This window comes from Excalfactoria chinensis, chromosome Z (assembly GCF_039878825.1).
Source record: "Excalfactoria chinensis isolate bCotChi1 chromosome Z, bCotChi1.hap2, whole genome shotgun sequence".
Taxonomy (NCBI): Eukaryota; Metazoa; Chordata; class Aves; order Galliformes; family Phasianidae; genus Excalfactoria; species Excalfactoria chinensis.
In genome coordinates this window covers 21,572,169-21,586,803 of record NC_092857.1, presented here as the reverse complement: position 1 = coordinate 21,586,803, position 14,635 = coordinate 21,572,169, and the positions used below count along the sequence as shown (strand labels likewise).

Genomic DNA, 14,635 nt, shown 5'->3' with positions numbered 1-14,635 from the left:
CGCTTGTAAACAGATCCCGCCCCACGTGACGTGCGGCAGTACCTGAGCGGGGGGCGCCGGGCATTGTGCGCCGCGGCGGCGGTGGGCGGCGTGAGCTCGGCCGCGGGCCTGCCGGCGGTTCCTCTTCCTTCTCCTTCCGTGCCGGGACGCGGCGCATCGCTCCCGTTGCGCGACGCCAGCCGCCCCCTTTCTTTCTTCCCCCCCCCCCGCCCGCTCTAAGATGGCTGGCGGTGGGCGGTGAGCGGCGAGGGCTGCGGGCTGCCGGCCGGCCGGCGAGCGGGGGCGGCCGACGGGACGGGAGCGGAGCGGAGCGGGGGGAGGCGGCCGCGCAGCGCCATGTCCGCCTTCGCGCTAGAGGAGACGCTGGAGGCCGACTGGGTGGCCGTGAGGCCTCACGCTTTCCAGGAGCGGGAGAAGCACAAGTTTGTCTTTATCGTGGCCTGGAATGAGATCGAGGGCAAGTTCGCCATCACCTGCCACAACCGCACGGCGCAGCGCCAGCGCAGCGGTTCCCGCGAGGCCCGCGCCGCCCCCAAGGCCTCCAGCCCCGCGGCGCGCAGGGGCGCCGAGCCCGCCCTGCTGCCCCGCGCCGAACGGGGCGAAGCGCTGCCCGGCAGCCCGCTGCGCGCCTCCAGGGGCGGCCCGGCGCGCAGGGCGGCGCGGGGCGCGGAGGCGGCAGCCGAGGAGATGGAAGTGCTGGAGCTGGGCAAGGAGGAGGCGGCCGAGGCGGGCGCTCTCGACGCGGAGCCCGCGGGGGAGGAGTGCAGCTGGGCCGGACTGTTCTCCTTCCAAGACTTGCGCGCCGTGCACCAGCAGCTCTGCTCGGTGAACTCGGAGCTGGAGCCCTACCTGCCCGCCTTCCCTGAGGAGCCCTCGGGCATGTGGACCGTGCTGTTCGGGGCGCCGGAGCTCTCGGAGCAGGAGATGGACGCGCTGTGCTACCGGCTGCAGGTCTACCTGGTGCACAGCCTGGACACCTGCGGATGGAAGATCCTCTCGCAGGTGCTCTTCACCGAGACCGACGACCCCGAGGAGTACTATGAGAGCCTGAGCGAGCTGCGGCAGAAGGGCTACGAGGAGGTGCTGCAGCGGGCCCGCAGGCGGATCCAAGAGGTGAGGTTCCAACGCGGTCTGCACCTCGGTGTTACCTTTCCCTTCCTCTGTGACTCTTTCTGTAGTAGTTCGTTGCACTTGGGCCTGTCTGTCTTGGCAGAGTTGACTGAGCCACGGATGAGCAGGAGCAGGGGACTTCTTTCTGAAGTCTCCAGGGCCAGGATTTAAAAGGTGCAAATTTCAGTCTCAGCTTGGTGTGGCTCGTTTCTTTACTCTCAATTAAATGCAGACGTTTGTGAGCACAGATCTTGGGGGTTTGGCAAAGTCTTGCTGCCAGACGTATGCTGTTGTGTTGCTTTGCGCTAAGATGGGTTTGGATCCTGTTTAATAAGAGCAGCAACATGTGGTGTTTATTTTGATAATACAGTTTAATCACTGGAGGCCAAAGAATTTGGGCTCTGGGTGTTGAATCTGGTATTTGAATTGAGATTATGTCCTGTAGCACTGGCATAGCTACAGTGGTTGCATAGCCTTGGTGAGTTCTCAGAGTTGAGTTTTCAGCAAGAGAGATCTGGTCCTAGCAAGAGCTCTGCACATTGCCAGTGTCTGACGGGCCTCAGGTGCTGCTGGATGTGCTGTCTTGCTTCCTCATACCTTACTGCTCAGGCAGAAGCATTTAAGGAGGTTGTTTCCAATAGTTTCTGGATTCAGCATGTGATGTTTGTTGTTTTTTGTTTTGTTTTTTTTTTTTAATATATTTTTTGCTATACTTGAGGGACTCAGCATGTGAGAGTGTTTTTTTAGATACATTTTGCTATACTTTAGGGTATATGAGACCTTAGATTTGCCTTGTTGAAAAGGAGATTCTAGTTTTGGTACTTCAGTGGCCTTATGCAGAACGCACAAGGTCTAGGTGTGACTGCGTGTGTGAATCATGTGGCATTTTTGGTTTTTGTAAATGCTATAAAGGTTCTGCTGTATGGCTTTAAATCAAGTTTAGCTGTTTCTGTGACCCACGTGTATCCTATAGTGTTGTGTTTTCAGAAATGTGTGGTGGTGAATGATGTTGTTTTATTTTGTTTGTTGTTTTTTTTTTTAATCTGTGACAGCCTATGGTCTTATGTGTAAGTGACATAGTGTTGAGTCTGAGTAGGATTCTATGGTTTCTGTAGTGATTACAGAGTATTTTGTCTTTTCAGTGATGAAATCATGACAAGGGCATTTCAGTGCAGCACTGTCAGATACAAGTTTATTTCCAAACTGTTAAGTTAGCATATATCCTTGTGATTTTATTTTTTTTTAATTATTTTTTCCCATTGCTATTTAAAGGGCTGAATTCATCACTGTTAATTATTGCATACTGCTAGGCATAAGTCTAACAATGTTCTGCGGAGGTTTTAATCCAGAGCATTTGGAATTGTATCATCTACCACTTTTGGCTGCATAAATGATTGGTAACATGTGTCTAGATTCACTTGGCCTTCTGCTGAGCAGTTTTTGGGAGTAGCTGATCAGTATGAGAAATGTTCCTGTTAAAGTGGAGTTTGGATACTGGCTATCTAATTCTAAGTGCATGGTGTTTTTGAAGAAACACACTTTCAAAATTACTGTGCAAGAACTATTTGCTTCTTGAAGAATCTCAACTTTGATCTTATTAGCACCAGTGCTGCAGTCAAAAGATATATCAGTTATCAGTAGTCACTACAAGCTTTATCCATAAGCATACTCTTCTCTGTTTAATGTTCAGAGTCTGGTGCAGACAAAATGGTAGATCTTGTTTGTGTACTTGACTACAGCACAGTGGCCCTTTCTCATGGAATCTACTAGTGTGCCTTGTGTCACTAAGCTGTACTTCTGTCACTGTCCATTGTGTAAATCAATCCTTCTTTAATTAAAGGTAGTTCATGTTTAAGAAAAGAAACCAATAGAATGACCTGCCCTTTCCCTTTTGGCTCTCAAGTTTCTCTTTTCCTTACTTGTTAGTGGTTTACTTGGTCCACAGTGTCTTTCTTTGAAGCACGTTCTAATATTGTCTGCCATTGAATTTTAGGCAAATGAAGCAATGGATGATGGGTGTTGGTATTTATGAAGTAAAAGTTTCTCATAGTTTTAGGTAGGACCTACTGATTCAGCGTTCCATCTCACAGTTCGATTTACTTTTCTAGGCATACCTGAAATCTGCCTGTTAGCTGTTGAGAATGTTGGATTAGTTGAATTAATAATTTTAAGCATTTTACTTTTAAATTTCACTTCTAAAAGAGCTTTTGAAGAAGTGGAGAAGGGAGTGAAGGCCATTGGCAACTGAAATAATGAGGAGGAGCATAATTAATATAGAAGACTTTCGTTTACTTAATACTGCATTAAATACAAGTTTAGAATGCCAAGACTTTGGTTTAACATGGTAAGCTGTGCTTCTGAGGCTTATAATTACTTCCTGTATCTCTTTTTCCAGGACAATTTTCTGCGTACAGTTACAGTATTACTTCAGAAGTGCTTACAGTTTCTTATGCTTATGTTTTTTTTGATATGAAGGGACAAAGTGAACAGCAGAACCTCTCTTGTTCATTGCTTCTGCCTCCCCTATGTGGCCATCTGTTGCTCCAGTTTGTTCTCACAGTAATTAATCGTTGTTGCTTTTTGTAATAGGCATTTTTATCTCTGTCACAATTATAAGCCTTTGGTAGGCCAGAAGAATGTTACAACTAGAAACAGACCCAAGATGAGAGGAACAATAGTTGCAGAGTAGTTGTGTGACATGGAATTATTTTCTTCTGCATAACTCAGTGGTTTGAAATAGCACCATCTTTTTTCCAGACAAAACTATTAATTCTATAATAACTTAGGAACAATTATGTCAAAGCGAATTCTCATATCTAAGGGAGTTATTCTGCCTCTTTTTTGTTTTTGTTTTTAAACTACTAGTCTGTTATTTGGAGCCCTGGTTTATTAAAATTTATGCCTGTTTAAAAATTCCTCGGGCGCTCAGATAGAGAACTGAACTCCCAAGTAGATGTAAAACCAGTTAATGACCAGATAAAAAGATGTTACTGTTTCAAAACAGTGGATACCACCAAATTATTCTTTGGCATTGGCTTCTTAGCCAGTGTTTCTAAGACCTTAACATTTTGTATCTAGAAGGCAGAAAAGGTTGTTTTCTCTACTCGTTACTGACAGTTTCATGGCTGCTATAATTTGGGAGGACCTTTTCAGGCTAAGTGTTCATGCTTGTAAATCTTTGTGGACATTGTAATATCGAAGATGGTTACTACATATTTGTCATAGCTGTGTTGGCAAAAGGTTGAATGTCGTCACAGTTTTACTGAATAAGAACTGCTGTTAGTATAAACTGTGATTAACAGGGCTGGGTGGCATAGTTGTGCCAACAAACATGTTCTATTGTGTGCTGATCCTTTTCTTGCTCTTGCGTAGCAAATTGTAAGTAAGAAAGCCTCTCTTTACAATTCATGCCTACTTTGGCATGTTTGAATTAATGGTACCTGTAAATTTCTTTTTCTTAGAGCACAAATGCTGCAGCAGTCTGAAATTTGGCAGGTGACACTGAATGCCAGTTATAAAACCAGTCACAGACTTGCTTTCATATTGCTGTTTCTCTGTGTAACCTGTGGATTCTTATTTACTGTAGGCAGACTGAAAGACCATTCTGCATGTCTGTTCTCTGGGTTCCTTTGTGTTGGTCCTGTATGAAAGCTCATAAATGTGTCAGTAGGTGGTTTGGTTCAGAAGTTCTGAGAGCATCTTGTTTTCAGTGTCTAACTTAGGAGTGCCTTGGGGCTTGCAGCGTCCCCCTTGTTCAGTGCAATATTAAACACTCTCACTAACTGTGTGAACTTCAGTTTTATGTTGGTTGACTTAATTTTCTTGGGACTAGAAAGGTTTACAAAAGAAAAAAAAATCATTTTTTTTTAATGTATTTTGTTACAGTAACCACTTCTTTTTAAGAAGAAAATGTTTTTTTTTTGTGTGTGTGCTGTTGCTGGGATGTTTTTTATTTCTTCATTTGTTTGTTTCTTTTACGGGAAACTTTTCTGTTACCTTCTTCCTTGTTGGTAGCTATGTTGATAGTGAGGCACTCTCACAAAACTTAGTTTTCCACAGGTAAAGTGACCTGTTTGTATTCAATTATCTGCTCGGAACATTGTGATTTAGGAAGATTTCAACATCAAGGTATTAAATTATCCAGAATTAAGTAATCCATAGTGGTTTGGAGGGTACTTACTGCACTAGCACAAAAAACAAACAACAACAACAAAGAAAAAACCAACAGAATAAAACCACTGGCAGTGGTGTTTCCATCAAAACTGGTGTAACACCTCCATGAAAGAGGTACAGAAAACTGAATCTTGGATGTTAGCTACAACAGATTTTGGAGATGCGAAAGGTGTCATGGGACAGCAGAGTATTGCTGAGTATTCTGGATATGTAGCCCATTTTTGTTTGAGGTCTGTTTTTATGTACTCAGTAGTTACAGAGGTAATACTTTTTTCTTTTCTTTTTTCCTCTCTCTCTCTTCAGTCAAACTGTTTAGATTCATTTTGAATACTTTGTAAAGTATTTTGTAAAGTAAGTTAGTACTAGCTGAAACACAGTGTGTCACTAGTTGTAGGGTGTGCTCTGTACAGCAGGTAAATAAGCCCCACGCTTGTAGTAAGAACGGCTCTGTGAGCATACTACTCTGCCTCATACCTGTTGCTGTCCAACCAAAGATGTTTTTTACTTAGTGTTCGTGAAGGCCATCATTGTCCTATTTACCTAATCAGCAGTTGTAGTTATTAGCAGTCTCTTCTGGCTGTTATAGAGTAGTCTTGAAGTAATAAACATTTTACATGTTTGGCATTTTAGTGTCTGGAAGTGCACACCTAACTTGTTCTGTAAGTATACCCAGTATACAGTAGTGAGTATGTATCTTAACAAAAGCAGAATCAAATGTGTAGTGGTTCTTCCCTTCATTTTCTGCAGATGATGGAAGTGTAAGGCAGGTAGCTATTTCGCTTTTAGAAGTTTCTAAATTTTGGAATTTCAGAGAATTTCTGAAATGTGTTCTGTGTATGTAAATAAATGTTACAAGTTAAATGCTTTTTATAAGGATTTGATATTACTGAAAGTCATGGAAGTGAAGTTGAGAGGGCTGTATACCTTGAGAGATGCTTGGTTCTCTTTAGCAGCAAGGGTGAACAAGTACCTCAGCAGTTTAATCATATGGTGGACCCTGTTGCTGAAAATCATAGCTGTTACTACATGCCATTTTAAAATACACGTTTTGAAATGCCTTCTAGGAATTTAGTATTTAGAGTACATTGGACCATCTTACTACCATGTTGTTTTCACTTTAGTCTGTGAATTAAAACCTCCTAAGTCTGAAGCAAAATAACTTTATCTTTTATCTGGAAGTCTTTTATTTTTCTTCCTTCTTCTGTTTGATATCTTCCCAACTAAATGCTTGCTTTTCTGCTGAAGGTGTGTACTGCTACTGTTTCTGTAAACATTGAAATTTTTAAAATAATGTACATTTCTTACATTTCTTTGAGACTTATACATGCTGTATGCACAATGAAAAGCAAGTCAGACTGTAAAATTGAGTTTTCCTTGACAGAATTTAAGTACTCCATGAAAAAAAGAGTAATACTTCCTGTAGAACATATCAGTACTATTCAGGATGATGTTTAGTAAGCTTAGACCTAATGTTTAGAAAACAAATGCATCAGTTTGCCAGTCTGTCTCATGTTTTTCTTCCCTACTCAAATACCTGGGAAGAAAGGAAAAATGAAATAAAGTGGAATACGTGCTCTGGTTAGCAGTGAGAATTGGGGTTGAGGAAGCATCTTAATATTGTAGTTGGAAGTATTCTGATGAGACATTTATTTGATATTACTTTCGAAACTTGTTTCTTTCTCTAGATGTGGAGAGAGATGTCTTTTTTTTTTTTTTTTTTGAGGTTGTTCTAGCTGTTAGCCAGTTGGAGCATTTTCATATGTGAGAATACTTTGAAGAGGCTTGTAGGATGTGTGCAAGGAAAGCACTTCTCGATATAGAGTTGAGTCTTTTTTTTTTTTTTCCTCCCTTTTTATTTACATTTCTTTGTCTTGCACATTTTAATCCATTTGCTAGCATTGTTTTCCTTCTCCTCTGTTTAATGTCTTACAGGACAATGCCTTTTAAAGCTGCTTTCACTATCCAGTAAGTTTTTTCTCTCCTTGGTTTCCAAGATAGTATTATATAGGTAGGCTTAGAAGAAGAAAGCAGATTCTATTAATTGCATCTTCCTATGTTTCTTTCTATAAGATACTACCAGAAGGTGATCAGTGGTATTTCTTTAGGGGGGGTAGGGGGGAGGGAACCAATAAAAAACTTTTAATTTATTTTAATTAATTTAAAATGCAATAGATAGCTTGTAAGTAAGATACTCTGTTATATTGTGTTAGAAGTTGAGCATTGTGCTTTATTGCTGTTCAGCATGATAGTACTACAGGGAAGGGGCATATAAGGCTAGTGGCACATGTAGATTTAACTATACTGTATATACTGATCTTGATGTTTTTGAGGAAAGGAGCCTAAGCTGATATACTTCTGGAATGGTTTGAGTTATTCATTTTGTGTGTTACTAATGCTTCTACATCCTTTCAGAATAAGAATCTTGAATAGTTCACCAAAAATCAAAATCCCTGCATTACATATGATACTATTTAATAGTAAATGTGCAAGAATATTTTAGGGGAAACTAACTGTTGTTCCATTATGAGAAGTAGCAGTTCAGTTTCATCAAAAATCTGTTAATGGTATCTGCAAGTATATGAGGTAGTGTCTAAGAACAATTGTTAAAGCCCATGCATAACTGGAAATGGCATTATAAAAACGTAGGAAATAGTCTAAATTTGTTGGGTAGGAGATTGGATGATCTCATAGTATCTTCCAGTTATGTGTAAATTTATTAGGGAAGTGTGTTTCTGCCTTAATTAGTTTGTTGTTGAAACTTGTCTAATTTCCATTTTCTGAAGAATTTGGGCCTGAAATATGAACCAAGCCATTGAGCTTGTCTGAAGACTCTATGAAGAATTTTAACACATAGGGCTATATTTTAACTTGTGACATATTCATAAACCTCTCCTTGTTTTCTGACCTCTACTTTCATCCATGTTCTTGATTCCTGGTAATTTCTAATTGGAGGCTCTTCTGTGCAGTTTGGATTTTACTTCTAAACTCTTACAGCTGTAGCCAGAAAAGTGCTTCAATGTGAAGTCAGCTCCCTGGCACACTGATTTTTGAAAACTGTCATGTGGCACTACTGAGATTAGATGTAAAGAAAGTCCTGCTGATTATCTGCCTATGAGTCAGCTGACTCATCCCAGAAGTTGTGACAGAGGTTAAGAAACCTTTTACCCATAAGCCCCTATGTCTGCATTTCCATTTTTATTCTTTTTTTTTTTTTTTTTTTTTTTTTTCTTTCTGCCTTTTGTATTTGTATAATAAAAATTATCAAATGGATATGGATTTTTTTCTGTCCTGTGTAGGACAGACAAACATTACACACTCAGAAAAATTTGAATGCTCACTGAATAATTTTCTATTATTATTACTATTATTTATTTTTGTCAAATAGTTGTTCAAGAAGAGATGTTGCAGAACACTTCTATTCACCAGCCTGTTCTGCTCTTCTTTTTTTCCTCTCAATTCTGAAAGTGATTATTTGCTTTGTACAACTGTTATGTTACTTACCAACATGCATTTGTAAACAGCCATTTACATGGCCTTCCTTTGGAAAAAAGCAGTGCTGTGATATCAGTGTAGGGAACCTGGATTATTTTTCCTTTGAAAAGTGTTCAAGTCATTAGTTCAGATTTGTTTGCCATGACTTGCAGGCAATGTATGCAGGTCATCTAAAATGAGTAGTGCTCTACTTTTTTGCACAGTAGCCTTGCATAGTGGCTTTTCTTTCAGATACTGTAGGGAGAGTTTTTCAGTAATTCAGAATCATAGATTATGATGTTAGAAGGTGCCTCTGCAGATTTCCTAGTCAAGCCCCATTGCTAAAGAGATACTAATTTAGATTAGTGGGTCTTGTCAGTTTTTAACACCTCGATGAAAACTGCATGTGTGTACTGTATCAATTTTAAGGAAATCTGGAAAAAAAAAAAAAAAAAGCAGCAGTTCTGATTTCTGCTGATTTCTGATGTGAAGCTTCCGAGGGAGAAAATCTGTAGTTTTAGACATTTCTAAAAGGTTATAACATATCTTCAAATAACTCTGTGGCTTCAGAGCCCAAGTAGGTGCAGTTTGCTGCTCTAAGAAAGTTATTCAAACCTGGAAGTAGTGTGATGTTTGCTTACAGTCATCAGTTCTTAGAATTTCTGATTGAATCCTTTGTTATTCCAGAGTGGTTTAATCCAGGAAAATAAACAATCTCTGGTGGAATTAAAAATAAAATTAATAACAATAATAATAATAAAAAATTAAAAAATTTAAAAATCCTGAACTACTTCAGGTATTGGAAGTGTTTAATTGGGAAATGTATGTAATGTTTCAACTGTGTTTTATCATGTTGTTGTATCATGTGTATTTTATTTATGTATCACATTCTTTTCCTCTCACTTGCCATGAAAGGAGGAAGAAAACTGATCCAGATGGATAGAAATCTGTGTTCATCTGATAATAGTTAAAATTTCTTCTGAAATGTTTTCATGTTGTGAAGGTAATTTATAGCCTGCTATTTATGCGGTATTTGCTACTAGAGTAGGAGGTAAACCATATCATGCAATGTTGCGATTTCAGGAGTTTCTTCATATATCAGAGTTTAAAAAGTAATAGTGGCCTTTTTATTGATTGCTTTTAATGTTGTATTCAACTTCTAAATAATATATATTTATTATTTTATCTTATAAACTTTACGAATTTGTGCTTCCCATTTAGACTCGGCTTTTTGTGTGACTTTACCATTGCATAAAATGGCTGTGGAGGTTGAAACAATGTTAAACCATTAAAGTTACCTGTGAGCTGTTGTCTAGGGTTTAAAGATACCCATCATCTTCACAGATGTAGGGAGGTGAAAAGATGGATTGTGCTGTAATGCATCACCTACCTCAGCTTGCAGATTGTGGGGCCCCTCCTGCTTCTTGGTGTGCCTTCCTCTTGCACATTGCTGTCTCTGGGTGTAAACTTCAGTAAACTAATCCAAGGGAAATAGCTTTCTGCTGGGTGCTGGGTTAGCTTGTTGAAGTTCCTGACAAGTAACAAAGTTACTGAGTGCAGCAGAGAAAGGGTTGCAACTGATAATAGGGGAGAAAAAGGAGTGGGGCTGGAACTGGAAGTAGGAAGAGGGATAGGAAGTGGGATATCCTTTCAGTAAAAGCAAGCCATAAACTCAGCTCAGCTTTAAAAAGTAAATTCACTCCTAGTATGGCTTTGAAACTGGTGTTGCCATAACACTTCACTACTTTTGAGTTAGATTTTAAAACCTAACATTACCTTAATATCAACCATTTGAGAATATCTGCTACCAGGCCTATTGCATTGCACTGATGATTACTAGTTCTGCACTGGAAGTGTGAGTCACAGAAGTTAACTTCAGTGTGATGTTGATAGCATTGTTTTAATTTTTCTGTTCCCATCATATTCTCTCATTTGTTTACACAGAAGACTATTTGCTGTTCAGCAGAGTGGGTTTGGCTCAGTGTGTCTATCCTGACATTGCAAGCCTTACATAAAGAAAGGGGCTTTAGAATAGTGTAGTAATAATTTGCATTTAATGAGTACATTAAATGATTAAATACTTGTTATATAGATTGTCAGTATTGACACAGTTTTATATGCTTTTCTACCAAGTAGCATTGCAGAGAAGAATAGGGTTCATGGACTAAAAGTTGATGTATATAATGGCACAGCATGAACCCTTTGCATCACATATGTTCCGTATGTTTTGAGCTTTTTTGGGGGGGGTGGGGATGGGGAGGGGAAGGGGGCAGCTGGAATGGGATTGGGCCACTGCAGAAAAAGTTCCTTAGAACTCATTAGTACATGACAGCACTTTGCCAAGCCTTCAGGGTGAGGTGTCACATAGAAGTTTTTGTTTGAAGTTGCTGTATTCCAACTGATTGGTGATTCATTAGTGACTTTATGTTTTAGTTATTTTAACCCGTTCCAAACTGAGGGAGATCTGGAGTACCATATTAACTTTGAAGTAAGGTATTTACCTTGCTCATCAAGTTACATTGCAGTGTAAATACTTATTTCTTTGTTCTTAACAGCAGAAAAATGTCTAGCAGTCCTATATAATTAGCTTTTGTTTGCACGATTTATGTAATTATTTGTAGCTATGTTGTTTCAAAGTAATATACTAAATTCAAATACCTGGGTTTTATGGCTACTCACTTGACACAACAGCATAATTCAGGTGTGGCACAGCCACATCTTACTATATGATTAGACAAGGTGATTAGACAAGTTCCATCTTCAACATCTTAAGATTAATGCAACTTTACTATGCTGTTCTGCATACATTTGTCTTGTTCACAGAAAAGGAGGTGGATCATTTTTACTTACTTGCTAACATGCCCCTCTTTAGCTTTTAGGAAGAGATTTTGTGTGCCATACATTGTTGTCAGTTGGCAGCTTTAAACAAGCCTTGTGATGTTCCAAGTTATATGTGGAATGTACTGCTGAGATTTCTATTTAGAGTGTTGGGTGGAAGGAGAGAAAGTTCATTGTTCAGTAACATTGCATGCATGAAAGTAATGTTTGGCTCTGTTGGCTGTATTAAAATACTGCTTCAATTTTACTTCCCATTACTATTTTTTTTCTTTTCTTTTCTTTTTCTTTTTTTTTTTTTTTTTTTTTTTTTTTTCTTTTTTTGCTATTCTGATTTGCTTTGTATGCATTCAGTGCTTGTTTGGTAGAGTAGCTGCACATTTTGATAAATTTGTTTGTGTGTGTTTTATGCATGTCTGTTTTGATTACTTTAGAACAGTCCTCCTGCGAACAGCCATTCAAAGAATCCTCCTTCCTTAAAAATACAGACAATGACCTCTGCTATGCATTGGTGTATGCTTGAATCCCATAATTTCAAAAGCGTGATTGGGGAAAACAAACAAACAAAAAAACAATGTAAAGCCTACTGGACTTCTTTTCTCCACTCAGTAGGTGGAGGATTGCTTTATGTAGCAATTATAAACTGTGGTTTCCAAATCAGTTCAATACTCAATCACTTGTATCTTCTTTCAGTCTTAAGAGCTTAGACAAATGAGATAAAATGCTGATTCTTACACCTATAATTCTGAGCAGCATTACAGTGATTTATTTATGCATTTCCAACTCTGTGTCCAAATTTTGTATTCTCTTAGGTGATTTATATCTTCCTTTTAGAGAATCAAGCTTTAGTCTGTTACTGATGCATTTATCTGCTATAGTTATGTAAATTGACATTCTGTATTACAAAGCTGAGGATGTTGACAGCAATGGGCTCATGCAAGCAACTGAATGTTGTAGAATCTTTGAATCATAGAATGGCTTGGGTTGGAAGGGACAACAAGGATTAAGTTCCATCCCCTCTGCCATAGGCAAGGCCACCAAGTTCCAGAACATCCTAGGAAGGACTGACCTTTAGCCTAACCACTAAAGGTGATATTTGAATACAGGAACGTGCGTGTAAGAGAGAGAAGTTGTTCACTTGTGGAACAAATATTGTGTAGCTGAGGCTTCTGCATATTACCAGGATGCATGTCTGGGTTATGAGCATCAACAAGAATGCATTTTGTTTAAAGACAGCTTGAAAATAAAGAACATAAACAGTTTAAAGTATGTTCTAATGTAAGAACTTGAAGTTTAAAATCGGTTACTAAAACTCTTTCCAAGTTCTGTGTGCTGTTTTTATTTTTTTATTTTTTGGAGACTATTGCAAGTTTATAGCAAGAGTATTCAGTATTTTTTATTTAACACTGAAGTTCAGTCAAAAGGATGGAGCATCTTAAAAGTACTTTTCCTGCAAAATTGTAATTCATATACCTCTAAAAAAGCAGTCCAATGTTCCAAATGTTTATTTGTGATTTTTAAACGTGCTTTTCTGACCAAAATGTGTATATAATTGTTCCTGGAATTGGCAAGTAATACTTAGAGGCTTTGAGAACTGAAATTAATAATTCTCTTGTGTAACTAGTGATAGGACTAGAGGGAATGGCCTCAAGTTGCACCAGGGGATATTCAGGCTGCATGTTAGGAAATGGTACTTCTCTGAAAGAGTGCTCAGGTGCTGGAACGGGCTGCCCGGGGCATTTAGATTCGTTGAGGGACATGGTTTAGTGAGAAGTATTGATGATAGGTGGATTGCACTGGATGATCTTAAGTCTTTTCCAGCCTTGGTGATTCTGTGATTCTATGATAGTATATTCTGTAATTACTATATATATATTAATATCTATAATAATACTATTAAATACATTAATATATATAGTATACATTATACTATATATTATGTATATTAACATATACAATAGTATATGATATATATTATTATGTCAAAAATATGTGCAAATTTAGGAGGGGATTTAAGTATTTATTCATTTTAGCTACAGTTGGATTTGTGGCATTTTCATAGAGTTTTTATTAACCATACAATATATAAAGTGAGTGTTAATATATAAAGTTTGAGTGTTGATCTGCCTGAGGGGAGAAGGGCACTACAGAGGGACCTGGACAGAGTTGATCGATGAGCCAAGGTTAACAGCATGAGTTTCAAAAGGGACAAGTGTCAGGTCCTGCATTTTGGTCACAACAACCCCAGGCAACCAACAGGCTTGGGGAGGTGTGACTGGAAAGCTCCCAGACAGAAAGGGACCTTGGTGTGCTGATGGACAGTTGGCTGAATATGAGCCAGCAGTGTGCCCAGGCAGCCAAGAGGGCCAATGGCATCCTGGCTTGTATCAGGAATGGTGTGGTGAGCAGGACTAAGGAAGTCATCCTGCCCCTGTACTCGGCATTGGTGAGGCCTCACCTCAAGTACTGTGTTCAGTTTTGGGCACCTCAGCACAGGAAAGACATGGAGGTACTGGAGCAGGTCCAGAGAAGGGCAATGAGGCTTGTGAAGGGCTTGGAGAATCAACCCTATGAGGAGAGGCTAAGGAAGCTGGGGCTGTTTAGTCTGGGGAATAGGAGGCTGAGGGGAGACCTTATCGCCCTCTTACAGTACCTGAAAGGTGCTTACAGTGAGAGTGGGGCAATTCTCACTGGTGACAAGTGACAGGACAAGGGGAAATGGCCTCAAGTTGCGCCAGGGCAAGTTTAGGTTGGAATTCAGGAAGCACTTCTTTACAGAAAGGGTAGTTAAGCACTGGAATAGGCTCCCCAGGGAGGTTGTTGAATCGCTGTTGAATCGCCATCCCTGGATGTGTTTAAGAGCCGTTTGGATGTGGTGCTCAGGGATATGATTTAGCAGAGGGTTTTTAGAGTTAGGGTACTATGGTTAGACTGAGGTTGGACTTGATGATCTTCAAGGTCTTTTCCAACCTGGGTAATTCTATGATAAATGGTGAAAGTTTTGAGAATAATAGCAAAGGTAATGTAAGAAAAGGCCCTTCACCGA

General features: G+C 39.6%; 1 protein-coding gene across 1 annotated transcript in view; it reads left to right on the top strand.

The window, feature by feature from the left end:
* Positions 1-208: 208 nt before the first annotated feature.
* The window catches only part of JMY (junction mediating and regulatory protein, p53 cofactor), a 55,806-nt gene continuing 41,379 nt past the window's right edge, over positions 209-14,635 (top strand). Inside the window, exon 1 of the mRNA XM_072359434.1 lies at positions 209-1,113. Within this exon, the coding sequence (XP_072215535.1) occupies positions 337-1,113 (777 nt within the window). The 5' untranslated portion in view covers positions 209-336. The remainder of the gene's footprint in view (positions 1,114-14,635) is intronic.